Genomic DNA, 23,229 nt, shown 5'->3' on the forward strand with positions numbered 1-23,229 from the left:
TAGGTCGTATATATATATATATATATATATATATATATATATATATAAATTTATGACAGTTAATATCTGATTTTTTTTTTAAGTGGTCGACAATGTTCAAGATCGTTTGATTGACATAGAATTCTAATGGCGTTCTTTTGCAAAATCAAGACACTCCCAATTTGCTACCATTTCCCCAGAAAATTAAGGCATACCTAATTATCGACTGAAAAAACAGCGGATTATGTTTCAATTCAATTCAATTTATTAAGCCATTAAACATACAGTGATAGGCTTCGTCACAACATACATTTGAAAATACACATAATTGAAAACAGTAAAGTTTAATTACAATGAAATCACAAAACATTTTGAAACTCTAAAATTAATGAAAACACTTCACTCTTAATGTTATAATTGAAACTAAATGTAAATAGCTTTATTGATTAAAAAAAAATTTCGTATGAATTTATGTTAAGAAACTCGTCTATAGAGTAGAAAGGATTAATTAAAAGCCAATTATGAAATCTAGCTTTGAAACTATTGGTTGGTAACTTATAATATTGACTGGGAAGCTTATTATATAATTTCATCCCCATGACAGAAAAATTTGTACTAGTTTTATGTAATCTGCAGTATGGAATATTAATTTGTTCACTATTTCTAATTTCATGATCATGTATATTGGCTATTAATGAGTAATTGTCTATATTTTGTCGAGTGTAAAGGACTAGGTCGTATATATATATATATATATATATATATATATAAATTTATGACAGTTAATATCTGATTTTTTTTAAGTGGTCGACAATGTTCAAGATCGTTTGATTGACATAGAATTCTAATGGCGTTCTTTTGCAAAATCAAGACACTCCCAATTTGCTACCATTTCCCCAGAAAATTAAGGCATACCTAATTATCGACTGAAAGAACGAAAAGTAGGCACATCTTAAATAATTTTGAGAAACGCACGTCAGTAATTTCTTTAGGCCTAATAAATATATAACTCTTGATAATTTTGTGCATATATATTCAATATGTTCTTGCCATGTTTAACTGGAGTCTATAAAAAGTCCTAGAAATTTGGTATAGTTTTGTATGTTGTCCTTTTTTATTACATGATTTAGGGTAAAAGTTATGTTGATAGTCTTTTCTTGAGTCATTAAGAGTTCCAAATTCAAATACGTCATTTAAATGAAAACTGATTTTGTCAGCATGCGACGTAATCTAGATTATCATATTCATCTATGTGATAATTTATTGTTCTGTGTTTTTTATTTGTGACTTGTTACTGACGTTATACTTTTTCCCAGCGTTTCAGTTACACATGAGAATACATTATCACAACTTGCCGATAATTCTCATGAAGTTGACATTACGAGAGGTCAGATTAAGAAGTGTCACTGTTCCTCAGAAAAACATGCCTGCGACATCTCTATTGATTCTTACTGTTACAAGAAACAGTTGACAAGGGAATGGAATTTAAATAAAGAATCTTCCGCCCACAGAACTGAATCTTCAAATAGTAATGAAACAGACGACCGTTCAAGCAAAAGTAACATTAGGCACATTTCCCCGTCCGGCACATGTGAACAGCAGAGTCATAGGGGCTCGAAACAATTGAAATGCGACGTGTGTGGGAAGTGTTTTTTGAGAATCGGACATCTTCAAAAGCATGTACTTACGCACACAGGCGAGAATTCTTTCAAATGCAAGGTGTGTGTCAAATCTTTCGCACAGTTTGCAAAACTAAAACGCCATGAACAGCTGCATTCGGGCGAGAAACTTTTCAAATGTGATTTATGTGAAAAGTGTTACTCGAATTCGTCAAATCTGAAGAAACACACTCGTCAGCACACGGGCGAAAACCCATTCACATGCGATGTTTGTGGAAAATATTTCTGGGAGTCGCGGCATTTAAAAATACATGCACGGCTTCACACTGGTGAAAAACCATTCAAGTGCGATATCTGTGGAAAGTGTTTTACCCAAGTGGGACATTTGAAAAGCCACGCAATCTCTCATTCTGGCGAAAAGCGATTCAAATGTGATGTGTGTGGGAAATGTTTTTCTAGGCCTGAACATCTTAAAAGACATGAACTCGTGCATACAGGGGAAAAGCCATTCACTTGCAAGGAATGTGGGAAATGTTTTACGCAGCTGGGAACTCTGAAATGCCATATACGACAGCATACGGGCGAGAAACCATTCAAATGCGATGTTTGTGGAAAGAGTTTTTCGAATTCTTTGAACTTGAAGAGACATGGACTCCAACACTCCGGTGAAAAAGCATTTAAATGCAATTATTGTGGAAAGTGTTTCTGGGAGTCGCGACGGCTAAAAGCTCACGTACGTGATCATACTGATAAACCATTCAAGTGCGATGTCTGTGGAAAGTGTTTTTCACAATCGAGAATTCTAGAAAGTCATGCGCGCACACATACTGGCGAAAAACCATTCAAATGTACTATGTGTGGAATGTGTTTTTCGCAGTCTTCGTCTTTATATAGACATGTACGCCGGCATTCTATGTAGAAGACATTGAAATATTATTTATGTATTTTCCAAGTTTTAGCATCTGAAAGGCAAAGCTTGCCGGGTAATTCAATAAGCCTTTCGAATCCAATGCAGTTTCACTCGTGTGCATGACGTACTTTCAAATGAAATTTTGACTAGTGGAAGAGCCTTCTTTAGTTACAAGCCGGAGCATGGGTAGTTTTGGCAGCGCAGAGTGGAGGCGGGAGATTTTAAAGTGATATTGTGTTTGCTCATTGCTTTCGTTATACGTAACGCGTATTTTTTCAATATTACTTCATGCACAAAGGTAAGATCAAGATTCAGAGTAGTGATGTAAATTATTACGGGTTCGAAAATAGTGTTTTATTGCAATCAAGTAGCTATACTTCAGAATACGGCGTAAGTAGGCTACTTGCATACAAAGGCTGCCACTTAAAATAATTACAAAAAAACATGTTTTTATTGATAGTACGAAGGTAAATAAATAAAAAAGATATTCCTTGCACCGAAAATAATAAAATCAATAATACAATATAGACGTAAGTTCCTACGCAGTATTCTTAAGTTCCATTCAGTTAACAAATTTGTGGCTAGCAAATTGACAATGTTTTGCGACTTAATGGTGTTTCATCTGTGACGTGAAAGGTGTAGGATATCATATGCATTTTAATTTCATGTGATTATGTCGTGCTTTTCTATAAATATTTCAGATGTCCAGGAAGCCAGTTTTAGTTTGAACCTGGCCAGTCACCACAATAATTCTGTTATCCTAAATTAGTTATATTTATTTAAAATTATATTTTAAAAAGTCTATAACTATAGAAAACAAGCTAAGAATGTAAATTATGCAAATAGGCCTAAAATAAAATGTAAACAGAAGAAACTATTGACATAGCTATAATAATAAAAGTATGAGGCTGTAAATACAGTTAAGCCAAGCAAAAAAGTCTATGAAAAAATGAAAAAACATACCTTAAACATAATACGGAACAAAACGCAACATTATCTATTAAGTACATGTATGTGTCAATTAGCGTAAACTCAGTGAACTTTAAATCCTGTAAATACGAAGTGAAAAGGAACATGTTTATACCTAATTTATTACAAAATAAATAATATTAATAAACAAACCTTGAAAACCAACAAAGTGATTATATGCACCTACAAATTATAGGTAGTTTTGACGTATAGCAGGCATTCCGAATCTTCAACAAAACTGCAACATTTATGGAATCACAAAACAGCTGTTTACAATGAATTTGACACCGTAAAGATTGCCAAAGACTGCAACCATTTTATTTTCATTTATTTTCTTGTTTTTTTTTTTATCACCAACACGCATTTAGATTATAATACATCAACAATGAACGTTAGTACGACCGCGGACATAATTCCATCGACACACACTTATATTGTAACATTAATTTACATTGACTATTACACTTTTACTACGTCACACTACTTTTGACCAATAAAACGGTACGAAAGGACGTCTTTCAACCAGTCATGGCTGCTTATCGCACAATTTTATCGCGTCCCCTAGCATTTGTTTAATTTTATCGCGTCCCTAGCATTTGTTTATTGTTATCACTACCCTAGCATTTGTTTCTTTGTTTGCCAACATTTCAAACTGCACTGGTCTGGAAGTCAAAAAACAACCACCCCAGTCGATGCACAGCACTTTCAAATATTATTATTGCAACTAGTTCGTCACTGAGAAATAAGGAAAAGATGTTAACTTGAATTTATTTGAAGAAAAGCGTTACTGGATTATGCAATAAGGTAGGCGATGTTTGAATCGTGTGTCTCAACTCTATTCTCAATTATTATCTTAGCCTATGCTGGATTACACTAACCTCTAGCGCTTGAAAGTAGAACTAAACGCTGGCGCATAGAGAAACAAAACACAGGAAAATTCGCTCAGTGTCCATTCTTTATAATCCCTATTCGCTGGTTTAACCATGGAGAGCGATTATCTGCATAGCTGATGCGGCACTACATTTGTCAAAAAAAGGAAAAGTGACTGATTTGTAGATTTATTTACAAAGGTAGGTAAGTTAAATTTTGTGACAGGGAATACTGTGCAGAAAATTCATACGACATAATTGAGACAAGGGTGCTAGTCATCATCCGTTAAGAGTCGATAATGCAGGTTCCGATAAGGGAGCAGTACACTTGGTTGTAATTATGAAACTGACCTAAGTGTCATTGATTTCTCATATTATGTCCGCTTAAGGAGAACACTTAAATTCGTCTGAGGTTTTATTGTATGTAGATTATGCGCACAAATCACAGGTCTGAAGATAAAGACTTTTGTTGAATAGAACTCAGAGTTTACGACTCATATGAAAGTACATTATAAATTGTGGCAAGGCTGAAATTAATATACTATGAGAATTACTAATGCCCCTCAGACATCATCGCGATAGATATGACGATGTACAAACAGACTTACGAAGACAAATTTGTGTAATTCGTTTTACTCTGGCCGGTCTGTACATAAGGATAATATTAATAACACAATAATTGCGGAATGGAGAGGAGAGCACGAAAGGTTTCAAATAAATCATTTATGCTACTTTATATTTGCTATAATTCAGTTATTAAAAAATAATTTTTATTTCGAATAAAAACATAGTAATTTTTTTTATTTGTCAGTAACAGTAGAAATTTTAGAACCAAATTATTACGCACCACTGTGATTTTCTTTTTGTCTAACAAGTATATGACTAATGAAAGAATGACTCGTTACTATTTGGCGATAATAATTAAAAAGTGTTATCCCTAAACGCGTCAAGTCCATTTTTATGAAAGGACTTGGCTAATTTTTATCCAATGAGCGAATTTGCACAATAACACAAACTTGTAGACAAGTATTCAAAACAGACTTTAAATATAATGATAGAGGTCTAATTATTTTGTATTTCACTGCCCTCTGCGTATGATTGGTCACGGCCCTTTGGATCACACTATAGGCTCAAAGATAACTCGACATCGTTTCGTTGATAGGTTTGACACGGCGAGAAAGGTATATAATTACATTTATTTTTGCACAGATCGTCTCATTCAGTTACAGTGATCTTAATATTGAGATTATACATTCGTCACAAAGCCGTGTTCGGTGGACACACTCGTACTTAAACCTGGCAGATTTTAATAATAAATAGGGTAAGCATAATGATGTTAATAGTTGCGCATAGTTCTGTAAGTGGAAGTTATTTACGTTCCTGGCACTATTGGAAATTGATAAAATGCCTTGGATTTGTATTATGAAGTACTGGAAATTGGATATGATCCATGAAAGAGCTGTATGTCCGCTCCAAATACATACCTTACTTATATACCAAAATCGTCTTTCGTGAATGAAGAACACTGCCATATTTCCTGAGTGTGACGTAATTTGATATCTTTTGTGTTCATACTGAGACTGATGCAACTCGTGGACCTTTCTCTTCATTGCCAGCTATTGGAGATATGATTTGCATTTAGCTTTCATACCTTTTCCACTTAAAGAGAAAAAAAATTCAAATTGGATCAAGTGTTCGGCCTGGGTTACTCATTTTAAGTTAAGAGCAACGTTCGTGCTACACTTTTACAAGTTGAACAACTTAATACACTTAGGATAACTAGTTACTACAAGATGGTAACTCAAAAATGATATAAAACAAACTAAAAAGGTAAAAAAACACCAGTTTGAATTTGAACAACAATGGACTACAAGCATTAGGCAACTATAAGAAAACTGATTTTAATCAACCTATGGGTATGTCATCGTTAACAATTAGGATGCATCTCTAAATTATTATTTAAAAAATTAATAATAAACGCAATTAAAAACTTAATAATTCACTGATTTTTATCATAAAAATATGGTCCACATCAGTGGAGTAGCGTGTCTGGCCGCGAAACCAGGTGGCCCGGGTTCGAATCCCGGTCTGGGCAAGTTATCTGGTTGAGGTTTTTTCCGGGGTTTTCCCTCAACCCAATACGACCTGCGTAACTTTCGGTGCTGGGTCCCGGACTCTTTTCACCGGCATTATCACCTTCATATCATTCATACGCTAAATAACTTAGATGTTAATACAGTATCGTAAAATAACCCAATAAAAATAAAAAAATGAATGATATCATGAAAGTAATTTGTTTTAATGAGTGAATTATGCAATAATAATAATAATAATAATGTATTTAAAATCGTGATTTAAATCATTTCACCATGATTTTAGGAATGTTTTCTAGTGGCACGGACAGATTAAACTTCAATTTAGTATGCATCGTCCTCTCTCCGACAGATTTGTCTATGCTTGTCGAATACCCATCATTGTGCTTACGGATAATACCAATAATTTATTTTGTGTGCACAAGGTTGAAACTTCGGGGAGGAAAGTAAGACAGGTAACTGTGTTCTAAAGTTTGTCCTTAGTTTCTAACGATAAGCTAGCTATTAGCTCAATGTCGGTTCTTATGCTTCTTTCCACAGTTCCTATGGATGCTGTCAAGACGGAACCCCAGTTCGATCCACTGGCTGTAGAGACAAGTGATAACACAGATTTGGAGCAAAAGAAGCCTTTGTCACAGGTAACTTCAAACTTATGGTTGTTTAGTGTAAGCAAGCGTTATTGAGATACCATTTCCGTTTTAACTTTGTTAAGGAACAAACTCACGTTCGCAACTATATACATTCGGTTGCAATCCTTTTTAACGCCCGTAACACATCTGAAGAGTTTTCGCTAGCGAGAAATGTGTTGCGAGAAAATAAAAAAAATTGATAACATGGATTCAAATGGACGTCCACAAACTGGAAGAGATTCTCTTTCGAGGCAAAAACCTCGCTCGAGTTTCTCGCTGGAATCGGTAGCTCAGCGAACTTTCTTGACACATTTATCAAAGATTTTTGACATTTATACTCTTTATGACGATTGAATGTAGAAAAAGATATCACAGGTGGCGATGAATTGTATTGTTTATATTTGAAAATGAGGAAAGATGGCTGATAATTGCAGTCAGAAACTTATCGAACTTGTACGATGTCACCTGTAGGCCTATTTATATGATATCCCCGGGATGAAAACTATAAAAACACGAAACTTAAAGAAGAAATCTGGAGACAAATATCAGATTATCAGAAAATAAAAAGGTCCTTTTAACCTGAAATAATGCCTAAACGTATCATCATTCAAATCGAAATCAGTGTCCAAAACTCGCCCTTATTTCCTACTCAGATTCAACATAGCGTTCGTGCGTAATTTGTAAAGTACGACAGTATACTTACAGGTTATATATTTAAGTACGACAATATACGTAAATACATAACCTATAATATTTCCCCCAACGAGTGATTACTATAATCAGAAAATGCTTTCTGCATGAAGGCAGTGCATAGATGATCATAGCGAGGTGTGATCTGTGATAGCGAGAACTCGCCAAGTGTGTGGAGGAAGGCTCTTCGCCTCTTTCTCGCAACACATTTCTGGCTAGCGAAAACTCTTCAAGTGTGTTACGGGCCTTGTATATGTAGGTTTTGGCAAGTTCCGGCAAGCAGAAGGATTCTACAGCCTCAATGAAGTTCAAGCTGTTCATGATTGGAATTTTACTTACTGAGTTATTATTTGATCATTTTTGTTGATTGGTGCTGGTAGTAACATGGATTCAAAATAAAAGAAACTGTATATACAGTAGAGATATACAGTTATTCATTTTAACGTCTGCGTATGTACTCGGAAGTTTTATGTGTTGGCTTTACACAAGCCAAGTTTGGACTGATATCTCGTAGGCTTTTTTGTAACACTAATACTGGTATGTATGTTGGTTATGTGGGTTTCATGACGGTTGAGTCATATTATGGAAGGTTATGGCGAAAGTTTAGTGAGGGTAGTACCAGTATCGTACATGACATGGATAACGTCTTTGCAGATACCACAAGTATGTGTGGTTTTGATTGTTTATGCATAATATAGAAGGATTAAGGCGGAAGTACAATGAAGAGTTGTCGTCTATGACACAGAAATTCTTTATAGCCTAATTGCACTGTATACCAAATTTAACAAGTTAAACTACTTTACTAAAAGAATTTATCGAAATTATAGTTTAATTTGTTAGCTTAGATGGAAACTGGCACTGTAATGTTCGCAGTAACTGTGAAGGAATCTGATCGCCATTTTGGGTGAGTTACTGATTCTATAAAATTAGCCTGTCAAAATAAATTTAAATTAGTCTTTTTGTTCTATAGGAATTTGATTCATTGAATCTGCGCTCGACTTCATTAAAGGCAGAAGATGAAGAACACAGCTATGATCCTACATTAAAGATCAAAGTTGAAGAAACCGCAGATCATTTTCACGTGCTGAAATGTGAATCTGAGGTGAGTAGATAGTGTGGGAAACCTTCTTCATTTTCGTGTTCATCATGTTTTTCATTTGTATTTATTCATCCTAGGCACTATATAACTCTCCTGAAATGCCTTTTGCCATTGAAAATTTATTAACATATTCACTGTACTAATAATTTTTTATTTTCATTTCATTTTTTGTAAGTTTTGAAATAATTTACTTTCATTATTATTATTATTATTATTATTATTATTATTATTAGCGGTTGTTCTTTATGATTGAGAAACATGGACTCTCACTTTGAGAGAGGAACATAGATTAAGGGTGTTTGAGAATAAGGAGCTTAAGAAAATATTTGGGGATAAGCGCGATGAAGTTACAGGAGAATGGAGAAAGTTACACAACGCAGAACTGCACGCATTGTATTCTTCACCTGACATAATTAGGAACATTAAATCCAGACGTTTGAGATGGGCAGGGCATGTAGCATGTATGGGCGAATCCAGTGATGCATATAGAGTGTTAGTTGAGAGGTCGGAGGGGAGAAGACCTTCGGGGAGGCCGAGACGTAGATGGGAAGATAATATTAAAATGGATTTGAGGGAGGTGGGATATGATGGTAGAGACTGGATTAATCTTGCACAGGATAGGGACCAATGGCGGGCTTAAGTGAGGGTGGCAATGAACCTCCGGGTTCCTTAAAAGCCATTTGTAAGTAAGTATTATTATTATTATTATTATTATTGGTTAGTCAACTGTCTGAAGACAGGTGTGACCCCTCTGAAGTGATACCAAGAATGCACCACTGTTGAGGCAACTAAGCCAGCACATAATGGGGGAGGGTGGCCAGTTTATTTCCCCCTCCATTACATATATCGCCGATTAGGCACATATTACACTAATCAGACTTCAGATGCATACAAACAACTGTTCTTCCTCTGGTACATATCGTCAAGTAAAATTTACTGCTCCAATCAGAGGATGATAATAATAGTAATAATAATAATGATAATAATAATGATGATAATAATTAGTATAATAATAATAAATATAATAATAATAATAATAGTAATAATAATAAACTGCAGGCATTGTATTCTTCACCTGACATAATTAGGAACATTAAATCCAGACGTTTGAGATGGGCAGGGCATATAGCACGTTTGGGCGAATCCAGAAATGCATATAGAGTGTTAGTTGGGAGGCCGGAGGGAAAAAGACCTTTAGGAGACCAAGATGTGGATGGGAAGATAATATTAAAATGGATTTGAGGGAGGTGGGATGTGATGTTAGAGACTGGATTAATCTTGCTCAGGATAGGGACCGATGACGGGCTTATGTGAGGGCGGCAATGAACGTCTGGGTTTCTTAAAAGCCAGTAAGTTTATTAATAATAGTAGGCCTAATAATAATGATAATAATAATAATTATGATTAATATTATTGTTGTTATATAAGCCACTGGTGTAGCTCAGTCTGTAGAGTCGTTTGCCTGTCCATTCAGAGTTACGCTCGGCCGTGGGTTCGATTCCCTCCCCCCTTGGGCTGATTACCTGGTTGGGTTTTTGCCGCGGTTTTCCCCCACCGTAAAGTGAATGTCAGGTTAATCTATGGCGAATCCCCGGCCTCATCTCGCTATTACCACACATCCATCTACATTAAATAACCTAGTAGTTGATATAGCGTCGTTAAATAAGCAACCTAAAAATATTATATATATTGACACACACATATGGACGTTAGTTTTTCTTTTTGTTCCAGCAATATATTTTTATATTTATTTTGTAATACTTTTATGTGAAAGTAAGAGTTTTGGTATTTTGATATCACTGGCAAAAGAAAACCTTGAACATACTCGGAATACTTCTAATTAATTGTTACTGACGGTAAAATTATTCTAAAATAAGAAATACTTCATTTTACTGTTTTAATTTCTAAAAGTATTTTCAAAGTTGCTTTCGAATCGATATATCGAAAAAGTTCTCTTATCTCGGTGCACCATTTGATTTTATAATTTCTCAGTCATGAAATAAGTGATTTAGATGAATACTGTGTTATTTCTTGATTCTTCTGTTAACCCATTCTGTTTATATTTGTATTGCTTATAAACATGAGGTTTGTAATCTCACTGTTGTAGTAATTTCTAACTTGAGTTTTAATATTATCTGGTTTTTGTTACGGAAGTCATGAACAGTTTCACTTTTTGTAAAATTTTTCTTACGCACAATATTGTCCAATCATGTAACTGGCGTTAATTTTATATGAATATAGCTTACGATATTATTAGATCGTTCAATTGAAACTTGGAAATCTTTAATGGAAACAAAATAAATTAACTTACCACAAACTTACGGCTTAAAACTCGCCAGCATTGGTAACGCACTTCTTGCACTGTGACACGAGGTAACAGGTATCAACTTCGTGAAAACTTTGTTGTCTGGACGTGAACTATTAACAGCATTTTGCTTTACTCTTTTTGATGGAAATATGGTTTTCTTTAAATCTCCAGAAATACGGGAATTGCATTTGAGATAAGTCTGTGTTCTAAGGCTACTGTGGTAGAGTTTCCCAGGAAAACCTCTGTTACTCTTGTTGATTTAGCAGTGTAATCTCGAGAATTGTCATGCAGTAAAATCACTTCTTGTCAAAAGACCAGGGAGTTTTTTCTTGAGTTTATATCTAAAATGCTCAAGTGTTAAAGCAAAAGAAAAAACCAGAAATACGCTCAGAGTTGTCAAGTAGCGAGGATTCCAATAAATTCATAATGACAATGAAATAACAGATAGGACTTCCCTATATCTGGGTTTTATTATTAGAAATTCAAAAACTTTACAGAACACTTCGACTTTGACACTCCTTTTTAATTGTCATGTTCGCGCTAAATTGGAATATGCCTCTGTAATTTGGTCACCCACTTGCAAATCACATCGTAATCAAATTGAAAAAATTCGAAAACGATTCTCTAGATATCTGTATTTTAGAAGATATCATTGTTCAGCCCTCCATAACAAAATTTCGTACAACAATCTACTTGCTGAATTTAATTTAATGTCTCTTTCCAGTCGTAGATTACTTGCTGAACAACTTTTATTATATAAAATATTCAACGGTCTACTGGATAATAGCGAAATATTATCACCAGGGAAAGGATTTATATGTAAATACATATTTACTTATAAAGCTAATATAATTTATATTTTGCATTATCTTTATGTTTCACAATGTGTAGGGTTGAAAAATCCTACTTTTATTTTCCATATTTTTCCATATTTTAGAGTTTAGTACATATTTTCGTTAATTTCCATATATTTTCCATATTTCATATAAAACAGTCCATATTATATTAGGTTTAACAATAAAACAAAACAAAATTCCATTAACTTTTAAAAATACATTTCAACAATAGAGATTTAAACACATGTTCAGTAATCCCTTTAACATCAGAGTTATTTGAAAATTAGCAGTCCTATCAACAATGGGAAAGTAAGTTACAAAACTGTATTAATTTAATTTAAAATTTTTAACAGACTTCAGTTGTGCAGCTCAACAGTTAAATGCCAGTCAGAGTACACATAGGTTCAGTTTTGTAAATCATACTATAAAGACGGTAAATATGCCAAAAGTACGTCATTCAGTCAATTTAAAATCAAAACTAACAAGTTACATTTCAGAATTTAAAGAAGATGGTTTATCAACTGACAATAAAATATTATTTTGTAATTTGTGTCAGTGTGCAGTATCATCTACACAAAAGTTCCTGGTGCAACAACACATTACAACTAGTAAACATCAGGCCAACAAACAACTAAATTCCAAGCAGAGACAATTGTTTTTAACACAACCAACAACATCGAATGTAAGATCTGAGTTTAACATCGACCTGTGCCGTTCTCTCATCTCTGCTGATATTCCTCTCTACAAACTAAAGAATAAGGTCTTCAGGGAATTCCTTGAAAAATATACTCAACATACAATCCCGGATGAGTCAACACTTAGGAAGACGTATGCTCCATCCATCTACGATGAGACAATACAGAAGATAAGAGATGAAATTAAAGATAGTTCAATTTGGGTTTCCATTGATGAGACTCCCGACAAAGAAGGTAGACTTGTTGGTAATGTAGTTATCGGTTTGTTAAGTGAACAATATTCTGAACGAATTCTTTTACATTGTGATGTTCTAGAAAAGTGCAATAACAAAACTATAGTTAAACTGTTCAACGAAGCTATGGGTATCCTGTGGCCAAAGGGTATTATGTACGATAATGTGTTATTCTTTATTAGCGATGCTGCCCCTTATATGGTCAAAGCTGGACAAGCATTATCTGTTGTATATCCTAAATTGACTCATTTTACTTGTGTGGCGCATGCATTTCATCGTGTGGCAGAAGTGGTCAGAGACAATTTCCCTAAAGTAGATTTGTTGATTTCATCAGTGAAAAAAGTATTTCTCAAAGCTCCCAGTAGAGTTAACGTGTTGAAAGAAATGTACCCTGAAATTCCATTGCCACCAAAGCCAATTTTAACTAGATGGGGTACATGGCTAGAAGCAGTTGAATATTATGCCGAACATATAGACTCTATTAACAATGTTCTCCTTGCATTGGACTCTGAAGATGCAGTCTCAATTGATACTGCGAAAACAGTTACCTGTGACATAAGTGTGAAGAATGACTTAGCTCACATTCAGCATACATTTTCATGCATCATAAAAACGCTCAAAAGTCTCCAAAATAGGCACCTTTCACTATCTGAAAGTTTTGAAATTATAAATAGTACTGTGGAACAACTGAATCGTGGTAGAGGTAAAGTTGCAGATGCAGTAAGAGCTAAGGTGGACACTGTACTTTCAAAAAACCCTGGATATGAAGAACTACAAAAGGTTGTTGCTGTGATGAGTGGTGAATCAACAGTGAAGATTAACTTGGACTTATCCCCAGCAGACATTGTGAAATTGAATTATGTACCAGTTACTTCTTGTGACGTCGAACGCTCTTTTAGTCAGTATAAATCTATCCTCAGAGACAATAGAAGAAGATTCACTTTTCAGCACTTGAAAGAAATGTTTGTAACCTATTGTTATGGTAACAGACAATAAAAATTGTGTTTTGTTGAAACTACATTGGAAGATAAGGTACGTCCATTATATTTTTTGTTTAGTTTGATTAAAATGTACCAATATTTAACGTACATAGTCATTTTTTTATAATTTTAAGTCCATATTTAATTCCATATTTTGGTAAAAATCCATATTTAATTCCATATTTTGGTAAAAATAACTACATATATATTTACATATTTCATATATTTTTAGTCCATATAAATCCGTTCCCTGATTATCACAAATCCAGAATAACGCTAGAACATCACACTTAAGAAATCGTCAATTGTTATATTATAAAAAAACAAAACACTTCATCACATAAAAATTCACCAGCGTTAAAAATGTGTTCAAATTTCAATGAAATATGTAAAACATGGGATCTAGATATCTGCATTTCTTACATGGAATACAAACATTTTCCTATTAATATACTGAAGGTAGTTGATTTTATATAATATTGCTATATGTTACTCTGTAATTTGCCAATTATAGCTACATTTTACATTTTTGGCTATGATATCTATATTTAACTATTTTTCATGTATTTTATTTTGTATTTTTCATTTGTATCTATATCTGTATCTCTTATTTAGGTAGTATCTATTTGTCTGTTCTTTTTTTTCTTTTTCCTTTTCTCATTTCCCATTATAATTTGTATTTACACTTGTATCTGTTTCATCTCTTTATTCCATGTTATCTATGTTTTTTTTTTTCTTTTTTGTAAACGAATATCTGTACTGTCTATTATAATTGGGGCTTGCAAGTGGGTGACCATAAATATTAGCAGTAGCCTGAAAAACTGCCTTTCTTTTACCAAAACTCTTATTTGGAGTGAATTCGATTTAAATTCAAATTTCTAGTATGGAACATGGATTAACATTTCGACCATGTGCCATCATTCTTTTCACTGCAGGACGGGAGTTGTGACTTGGACATTGTGAAGGAGGAGCTGACAGCAGAAGACCACGAGATTTTGGCTGACAGGTGAGTGAGAGTACTTTGCTTCCGTCGCTTTCTTCTGTCCTTCGTTGCTTTATTTTAATTATTAGATGTAGCTTGAAATAATTGCTTACAGAATTTTGTATCTTGTGTCTGAAACAAATTATTATTCACATTAATAGTGAAATATATTTTGGAACTGAAGTGGCATCAGATACATTAAAACGACCACTATCATTGCTAGTAGGACCACTAGTGTCACCACCGCAAGTTCTATGCCATTACTGCGTTATTCTACTAATCCTCAAGATCATAGAACTAATCTTCAACTTCAACATAACTGTTACAATAAAGAAAAAAAAAAATCTCTGTTATTTATTTGCGCCCAGTTCCGTCTTTAATGTTTATTTGTTCATTGTTTGTACTCATTGGAACAATTGCATTTAAGCTTCACTTGAGGAGAATAACTTCATGTCATTAAAATATAAGGAAACTGTGATTTATTGTAATATTTAGATAATTCTTTACAATAGCGTTACCAAAGGAAAACGGACAATAATAAAAGACACATTCATAGACAATTGTGAACATATGCAAGGCATACCGGAAGCCTGAACTAAAGTAACTTATGAACCACTGTTTCGTCTATGTAATGCATACCAGAAGCCTAACCTAACCTAACTTGTCAAAAAATTCGCATGTGTAAGGCATACTAATATCCAAACTGACTTAAACTAAACTGTCACTGATTCGTATATGCAAAGCATACGAAAAGCCTAAACAAACCTGTTGTCGTTTTTTAATGCCAGGAGTTTGACAATAAAGTCATTTGACTTCTTGCACTCCAATATTTTTCAAAGATATTGTCATGGTCAGCCACTGAAGCACAGATTTTGAGGTGTTCCGAATCCATTTCTTGGTTTGAGTTGCACAGTGAGCAGTTAGGGGATGATATATTCCAATTCTATGCAGATGCTTGGCCAAACAATCATGGCCTGTTGCCAATCTAAATGCAGCTACAGACGATTTTCGTGGTAAATCGGGAATTAACTGTGGATTATGATGCAGTGAGTTCCATTTTTTCGCCTTCAGATTGTGTTATCAAATTTTGCTTGTTGAAGTGTAAGTATGTAGATTTAATAAATCTTTTCACAGAGTAATACGTAGATTTAGTAACAGGTCTGTAAGTAGCAGTGCTGCCCTTCTTTGCTAAAGCATCCGCATTCTCGTTTCACAGGATTCCACAACGGGATAATAATAATAATAATAATAATAATAGTAATAATAATAATAATAATAATAATAATAATGTTTTATTTTCGCTGACAGAGTTAAGGCCATAAGGCCTTCTCCTCCACTCAACCAGCCTTAATCAACACAATACATATTTAAATTACAAATATTTACACTACACTTAAAAGGTTCTCCAGCAATATTCTTCAGTTTTAACGACTAGTGGACTACATATTTATTTAAATTTAGATAAACCAATAAGGTAAAGTAGTAACTTAATTTATGAGCTAATTTAATTCAATTATAATTAATTTAATATTTGAGATAATTAGTAAAATAATGAAAATTAATTTGATATAAGCTTACTAGAACTATGTTACAGGGAGAAAAAAATATATATATATAAAATATATTTATATAATGATAATATTAATGTAATTCCCATTAGAGGTTTTGTAAATCTATTTAGAGAAATTAAAGATAATAATAAGAATGGACAGATGTTAATTTCATTATAAGTAACAAATATTAATCAGCAATTAATATGTTAAGTAAGAATTTATGTGATTTTCACCTGAATGAATTATTGTCCAATAACCCCTTACATCACTCAGAAGCGAGTTCCAATTTCTAGCAACTGAAACTGTATAAGATGAAGAATATAAAAATGTCCTGTGGTAGGGTATAATGAGTAAATTGTTATGATGAGATCTTGTACTTAGCTGATGATATGCGGATAAATTTTGAAAACGAGAAGCCAAATAGATTGGGGTAGCGCTGCGCAGAATTTGAAATAAGAGAACAAGAGAAAGCAGGGCTTGTCGATCGCTTAGCCTTAGCCAAGACAGAGTTTGGAAAGACGGGGAAACATGATGGGATGGTATCCATTGGAAACCAATTCTTATATTGAGTGTTTTTAATGTCTTCTGCGTATTTTGATGTGTTGTTAGTTGAATTATTGCTATAATGAGTATACTGCAGCTTATTTGAAATGATCATCTGGTCTGTTCTATGTAGAAAACTGTAAAGCTTTTGAACTCCTGTTGAATTGTGTTTGTTTCATGTGATTGTTTATACTCGACCCTGCCGAAATGTACTAATTATACACCTGGTAGCAGCCCTTTAATGGACCTGATTAAAGTACACCTATTCATTAAAGTTCAGGTGTTCCACCAATCAGAAATTACCATTGTAGCAATATGAAAGCGCACGTATCGATTATTCTCGGATATTCGATCGAAAGACAACTAGCGCTAGATTAGATTAATAATTAGCGTTAATTGAAAATAATATTCAAATAAATTCAATTTACCATCTCGTTTTTTAATGTCTAATTCAATTTCAAGGTTATATCAAGATTAATGTTTATTTTACTCTCTAGATTATATCAAGGTCAATGTGGACATTTGTTTCTCGGAAATAATACTTTCGCGTCTGCGCACATCTCCCAATTTACGAGGTATTGCACAATGTCAGTTCCACTCCTCAGTCAGATAAGAATAACATGAATACTTATGAACAGGGAACGGATTTATATGGACTAAAAATATATGAAATATGTAAATATATATGTAGTTATTTTTACCAAAATATGGAATTAAATATGGATTTTTACCAAAATATGGAATTAAATATGGACTTAAAATTATAAAAAAATGACTATGTACGTTAAATATTGGTACATTTTAATCAAACTAAACAAAAAATATAATGGACGTACCTTATCTTCCAATGTAGTTTCAACAAAACACAATTTTTATTGTCTGTTACCATAACAATAGGTTACAAACATTTCTTTCGAGTGCTGAAAAGTGAATCTTCTTCTATTGTCTCTGAGGATAGATTTATACTGACTAAAAGAGCGTTCGACGTCACAAGAAGTAACTGGTACATAATTCAATTTCACAATGTCTGCTGGGGATAAGTCCAAGTTAATCTTCACTGTTGATTCACCACTCATCACAGCAACAACCTTTTGTAGTTCTTCATATCCAGGGTTTTTTGAAAGTACAGTGTCCACCTTAGCTCTTACTGCATCTGCAACTTTACCTCTACCACGATTCAGTTGTTCCACAGTACTATTTATAATTTCAAAACTTTCAGATAGTGAAAGGTGCCTATTTTGGAGACTTTTGAGCGTTTTTATGATGCATGAAAATGTATGCTGAATGTGAGCTAAGTCATTCTTCACACTTATGTCACAGGTAACTGTTTTCGCAGTATCAATTGAGACTGCATCTTCAGAGTCCAATGCAAGGAGAACATTGTTAATAGAGTCTATATGTTCGGCATAATATTCAACTGCTTCTAGCCATGTACCCCATCTAGTTAAAATTGGCTTTGGTGGCAATGGAATTTCAGGGTACATTTCTTTCAACACGTTAACTCTACTGGGAGCTTTGAGAAATACTTTTTTCACTGATGAAATCAACAAATCTACTTTAGGGAAATTGTCTCTGACCACTTCTGCCACACGATGAAATGCATGCGCCACACAAGTAAAATGAGTCAATTTAGGATATACAACAGATAATGCTTGTCCAGCTTTGACCATATAAGGGGCAGCATCGCTAATAAAGAATAACACATTATCGTACATAATACCCTTTGGCCACAGGATACCCATAGCTTCGTTGAACAGTTTAACTATAGTTTTGTTATTGCACTTTTCTAGAACATCACAATGTAAAAGAATTCGTTCAGAATATTGTTCACTTAACAAACCGATAACTACATTACCAACAAGTCTACCTTCTTTGTCGGGAGTCTCATCAATGGAAACCCAAATTGAACTATCTTTAATTTCATCTCTTATCTTCTGTATTGTCTCATCGTAGATGGATGGAGCATACGTCTTCCTAAGTGTTGACTCATCCGGGATTGTATGTTGAGTATATTTTTCAAGGAATTCCCTGAAGACCTTATTCTTTAGTTTGTAGAGAGGAATATCAGCAGAGATGAGAGAACGGCACAGGTCGATGTTAAACTCAGATCTTACATTCGATGTTGTTGGTTGTGTTAAAAACAATTGTCTCTGCTTGGAATTTAGTTGTTTGTTGGCCTGATGTTTACTAGTTGTAATGTGTTGTTGCACCAGGAACTTTTGTGTAGATGATACTGCACACTGACACAAATTACAAAATAATATTTTATTGTCAGTTGATAAACCATCTTCTTTAAATTCTGAAATGTAACTTGTTAGTTTTGATTTTAAATTGACTGAATGACGTACTTTTGGCATATTTACCGTCTTTATAGTATGATTTACAAAACTGAACCTATGTGTACTCTGACTGGCATTTAACTGTTGAGCTGCACAACTGAAGTCTGTTAAAAATTTTAAATTAAATTAATACAGTTTTGTAACTTACTTTCCCATTGTTGATAGGACTGCTAATTTTCAAATAACTCTGATGTTAAAGGGATTACTGAACATGTGTTTAAATCTCTATTGTTGAAATGTATTTTTAAAAGTTAATGGAATTTTGTTTTGTTTTATTGTTAAACCTAATATAATATGGACTGTTTTATATGAAATATGGAAAATATATGGAAATTAACGAAAATATGTACTAAACTCTAAAATATGGAAAAATATGGAAAATAAAAGTAGGATTTTTCAACCCTACACATTGTGAAACATAAAGATAATGCAAAATATAAATTATATTAGCTTTATAAGTAAATATGTATTTACATATAAATCCTTTCCCTGCTTATGAATAATTTCAAGTTAGAAATATGGTCGAGGATAAAAAGTCGTATGAAACTTGCCGATAATGGTAATTAAGACGCTCGTATGAAAATTATGAAACTCGCTTGTTCTCGTTTCATAAACAAACATAATCGCGTCTTAATTACTACCATTATAGGCTCGTTGCATAATGTACTACTAACTATATTTCTGTATTCTATAATTTTATTGTTTTATATGTTACCTTGTGTTTTATTTCTTTGTATGGAACTGCAGCGTTTTAATTTTAGAAATGTTTTATATTTTTGTACAAGTATTAAAGTGAACAAGATAGACAAATAAGTTCGATTGAATGTTGCAGTTATAACAAACTTTTGACCAAAGGTGACAACTTGAAAAAACAATCTTCTAACTGCTCAACCCATAATGAAACGGATGAAATTTCAAACATTTGTAAAATCGATCACAATTCCCCGTCTCTCAGATGTGACCTGCAGAGTCAAACATTCGACAAAACATTCAAATGCAACGCGTGTGGGAAGTGTTTCTCGAGGCTGGGACATCTTAAAAGACACGAGCGCGTTCACACAGGCGAGAAACCTTTCACCTGCAAGATCTGTGGCAAGTGTTTTACGCAGTTGGGAATACTGAAGTGCCATGAACAGTTGCATACAGGCGAGCAACCTTTTAAATGCGATGTCTGTCTCAGACGTTTCTCGACTTCTCTAAATCTGAGAAGGCATTCGCGGAATCACAGTGGCGAAAAACCTTTCAAATGCGATGTGTGTGGAATGAGTTACTGGGAGTCGCGACGCCTGAAAAGACATGCACGCCAACATACTGCCAACTTACCACTCGAGTGCAACGTCTGCGGGAAGTCTTTCTCACAGCCGGGACATCTGAAAACCCACGCGTATTGCCATGCTCGCGCAGATTCTGGCGAGAAGTCATTCAAATGCGATGTTTGCGGGAAGTGTTTTTCCAGGCTGGGACACCTCGAAAGACATACACGTGTGCATACTGGCGAGAAGCCTTACAGCTGTAGGGTGTGTGGGAAGTGTTTCTCGCAGTTGGCGACACTGAAATCACATGAACGACTGCATACGGGGGAAAAACCTTTCAAATGCGATTTCTGTGAAAAATATTTTTCGCATGTGACAAACCTGAAAAGACATGCACGTCAGCACACGGGTACAACACCATTCAAATGTGACTTTTGTGGAAAGGGTTTCTGGGAGGCACGATGGTTGAAAAGGCATGTACGCCAACATACTGGTGACAAATAATTTATTTAATAATAATGGTAAACTGGCCTCCATTGAGGTAGCCCTTACGGACTCAGTATATCCTCAAAAAAATTATACATATGTAAACATAGATATTAAATTTTAAAGAAGGGAGACAAAGAAAAAGGCGTGAAAAATTACAATTGCTATTAATGTGCCACCATGTGATTAAATAATAATAATGATTTATTTTAGCTGGCAGAGTTAAGGCCGTAAGGCCTTCTCTTCCACTCAACCAGCAAAAAGTGTATATACATATGCATGAACTTACAAAAAATTCAACAATTTGATTAAGTGAGAGTTACATGTATACAAGAGTTATATACGAATTAAACAACAAAATACTATGAACTATTAATTAGATACTGAAATAAACTTTGTAGCAGAATTAAGCTAAAATACATAGAATGTTAATATATTTCAAATAATATTAGATAATAGAAAGAGATTATTATGAGACAATTTTGAGAATACAGCACTATCAGGATGATGTCTAAAGAATGAAGTATCAATGCAGTCAGTGATAGTTTAAATCAGTAAGATTGGAGTGAAATGTTAATAAGGTTATCTTTTAAGCTGTTTTTAAAGGTGTTTTTTGTGACAAGGAATAATTAGGTTTTGGCAGGATTTTTAACACAATTATCACAATGTCATCCCTCAGAGATGTTGGCAGAGCAAACTGCTGTCGAAATTCTTCGAAAAAAGCTGGTATAGTCCCTCGAGCACCTATGAGCAAGCCGAATACGTCAACGTGAATTAAGGCATATTTCAGCTTGAAATAGTTGACTGTAGGCTCATAGATCGACTTCTTCTCAAGGTGGACCTCGGCTGACTGATGACATTCTACTTCAAAACGTATCGTGGGGTCCACAATGATGCCTTGTTTAGTGTCAGCATTGTACGCTAAAATATCTACTCGTCTCTTTGACCCATTTTCAGCTGTAGAAAGTATTTCTGTTACTCGAAACATTTCTAAATTATTAATCAAGCGATTCTGGCTAGAAATCATTGAAACGCTCAATGTTTGGATAGTGTTTTTCCAATCATAGAATCATAAACTGAGACACACTCTATTTCTTTTACTAATTTATTATTTTGAAAATGTAAATAGATAACGAAAATGAAAAATTAATACTAAAAAATTCAATAAGTAATGGCAACAGTACTGTATATCAGCACACCTAGCGGTAGGCATTGGAATTTAATACGGAATAGATGAGCGATTGTTGCATAAATGCAGAATATTAAGCCTTTTAAGTTTATTTATTTATTTATTTTAATTTAAATATACAGAATAAAGAATATAATTACAAACAAGAGAAATAGAAATAAAATAATACAATCAATATAAAAAAGGAGATACTGTAGTATTGGTCGCAGTTCAGATATAATATTAATAGGCCTATAAGAGAATATAAAATAAAATAGGAAATAAAATTAAAATTACAGTTACAGAAATTATATAATAGAATATTAATATAAGAGAAATATAGAAAAAAAATAAAATAAAATAAATAAAATGAAATAGGAACTAAAATTTAAATTTCAGCGGCAATGGAATTATATAATATAGTATTAACACTAGAGAAGAATAATATCGCACGTGAAAAGTAGGACAATTTATGTATATATATTCATAATTATAGAATACAAATATAATATAGCTTGATTAATTCATACACATAAGCTATAAATTTATTTAATCAAATTGAAGATATTAACACGTTTCTAATTTTCTTGTTATATGTTAGTGGGTTACATGTTAGAAGTTCTGGGTGTAATTTAGCTAAATTATACAAACGAGGGCCAAAATTAATGCCATGCTTTAGACCAGCAGATGTGAGACATTTAGGTTCTACTAATGTTGAATTAATATTTCGTCTTGTGTCATAATTATGTGTCTGTAATATAAACTTATTACGATTTTTAAGATAAAATTTTGACAGCGTATACTTATAAATTTATTCAATGTTAAATACATTAAATTCAGAATAAATTAATTTAGTTGGATAATCGAAACGTTTCTTGAACAAATTTTAATTATTCGTTTTTCTAGTAAATTTAACGGACTAAGATTAATTTTTGTACTTCCACCCCAAACAATTATACCATATTGAATGATAGACTGAATAATGGCCAAATAACC

General features: G+C 33.5%; 2 protein-coding genes across 3 annotated transcripts in view; both read left to right on the forward strand.

The window, feature by feature from the left end:
* LOC138691955 (zinc finger protein 431-like) overlaps positions 1 to 3,629 on the forward strand; it is a 43,278-nt gene extending 39,649 nt beyond the window's left edge. Inside the window, exon 7 of the mRNA XM_069814628.1 lies at positions 1,296 to 3,629. Coding sequence (XP_069670729.1) covers positions 1,296 to 2,517 — 1,222 coding nt within the window. The 3' untranslated portion in view covers positions 2,518 to 3,629. The remainder of the gene's footprint in view (positions 1 to 1,295) is intronic.
* Positions 3,630 to 5,469: 1,840 nt separating this feature from the next.
* LOC138691957 (zinc finger protein 235-like) lies at positions 5,470 to 23,026 on the forward strand. 2 transcript variants are annotated; one of them, XM_069814633.1, is made up of 5 exons: positions 5,470 to 5,527; positions 6,980 to 7,077; positions 8,729 to 8,860; positions 14,845 to 14,915; positions 20,159 to 23,026. In XM_069814633.1, exons 2-5 carry the CDS (start codon positions 6,985 to 6,987, stop codon positions 21,081 to 21,083), a joined length of 1,221 nt encoding a protein of 406 aa, XP_069670734.1. In that variant the 5' UTR covers positions 5,470 to 5,527; positions 6,980 to 6,984; the 3' UTR covers positions 21,084 to 23,026. The 2 variants fall into 2 exon arrangements, with proteins under 2 accessions (XP_069670734.1, XP_069670733.1); XM_069814632.1 differs by having other exon boundaries at positions 5,475 to 5,667.
* Positions 23,027 to 23,229: the final 203 nt, after the last annotated feature.

This window comes from Periplaneta americana, chromosome 16 (genome assembly GCF_040183065.1).
Source record: "Periplaneta americana isolate PAMFEO1 chromosome 16, P.americana_PAMFEO1_priV1, whole genome shotgun sequence".
In the NCBI taxonomy this organism is placed as follows: domain Eukaryota; kingdom Metazoa; phylum Arthropoda; class Insecta; order Blattodea; family Blattidae; genus Periplaneta; species Periplaneta americana.

Excerpts from the sequence above, each read along its gene's own strand:
- LOC138691957 (XM_069814633.1), top strand. The coding sequence starts at position 6,985 with ATGGATGCTGTCAAGACGGAACCCCAGTTCGATCCACTGGCTGTAGAG. Across the intron at positions 7,078-8,728 it reads AAAAGAAGCCTTTGTCACAG|GAATTTGATTCATTGAATCT; the intron begins GTAACTTCAAAC and ends TTTGTTCTATAG. Across the intron at positions 14,916-20,158 it reads CACGAGATTTTGGCTGACAG|TTATAACAAACTTTTGACCA; the intron begins GTGAGTGAGAGT and ends TGAATGTTGCAG.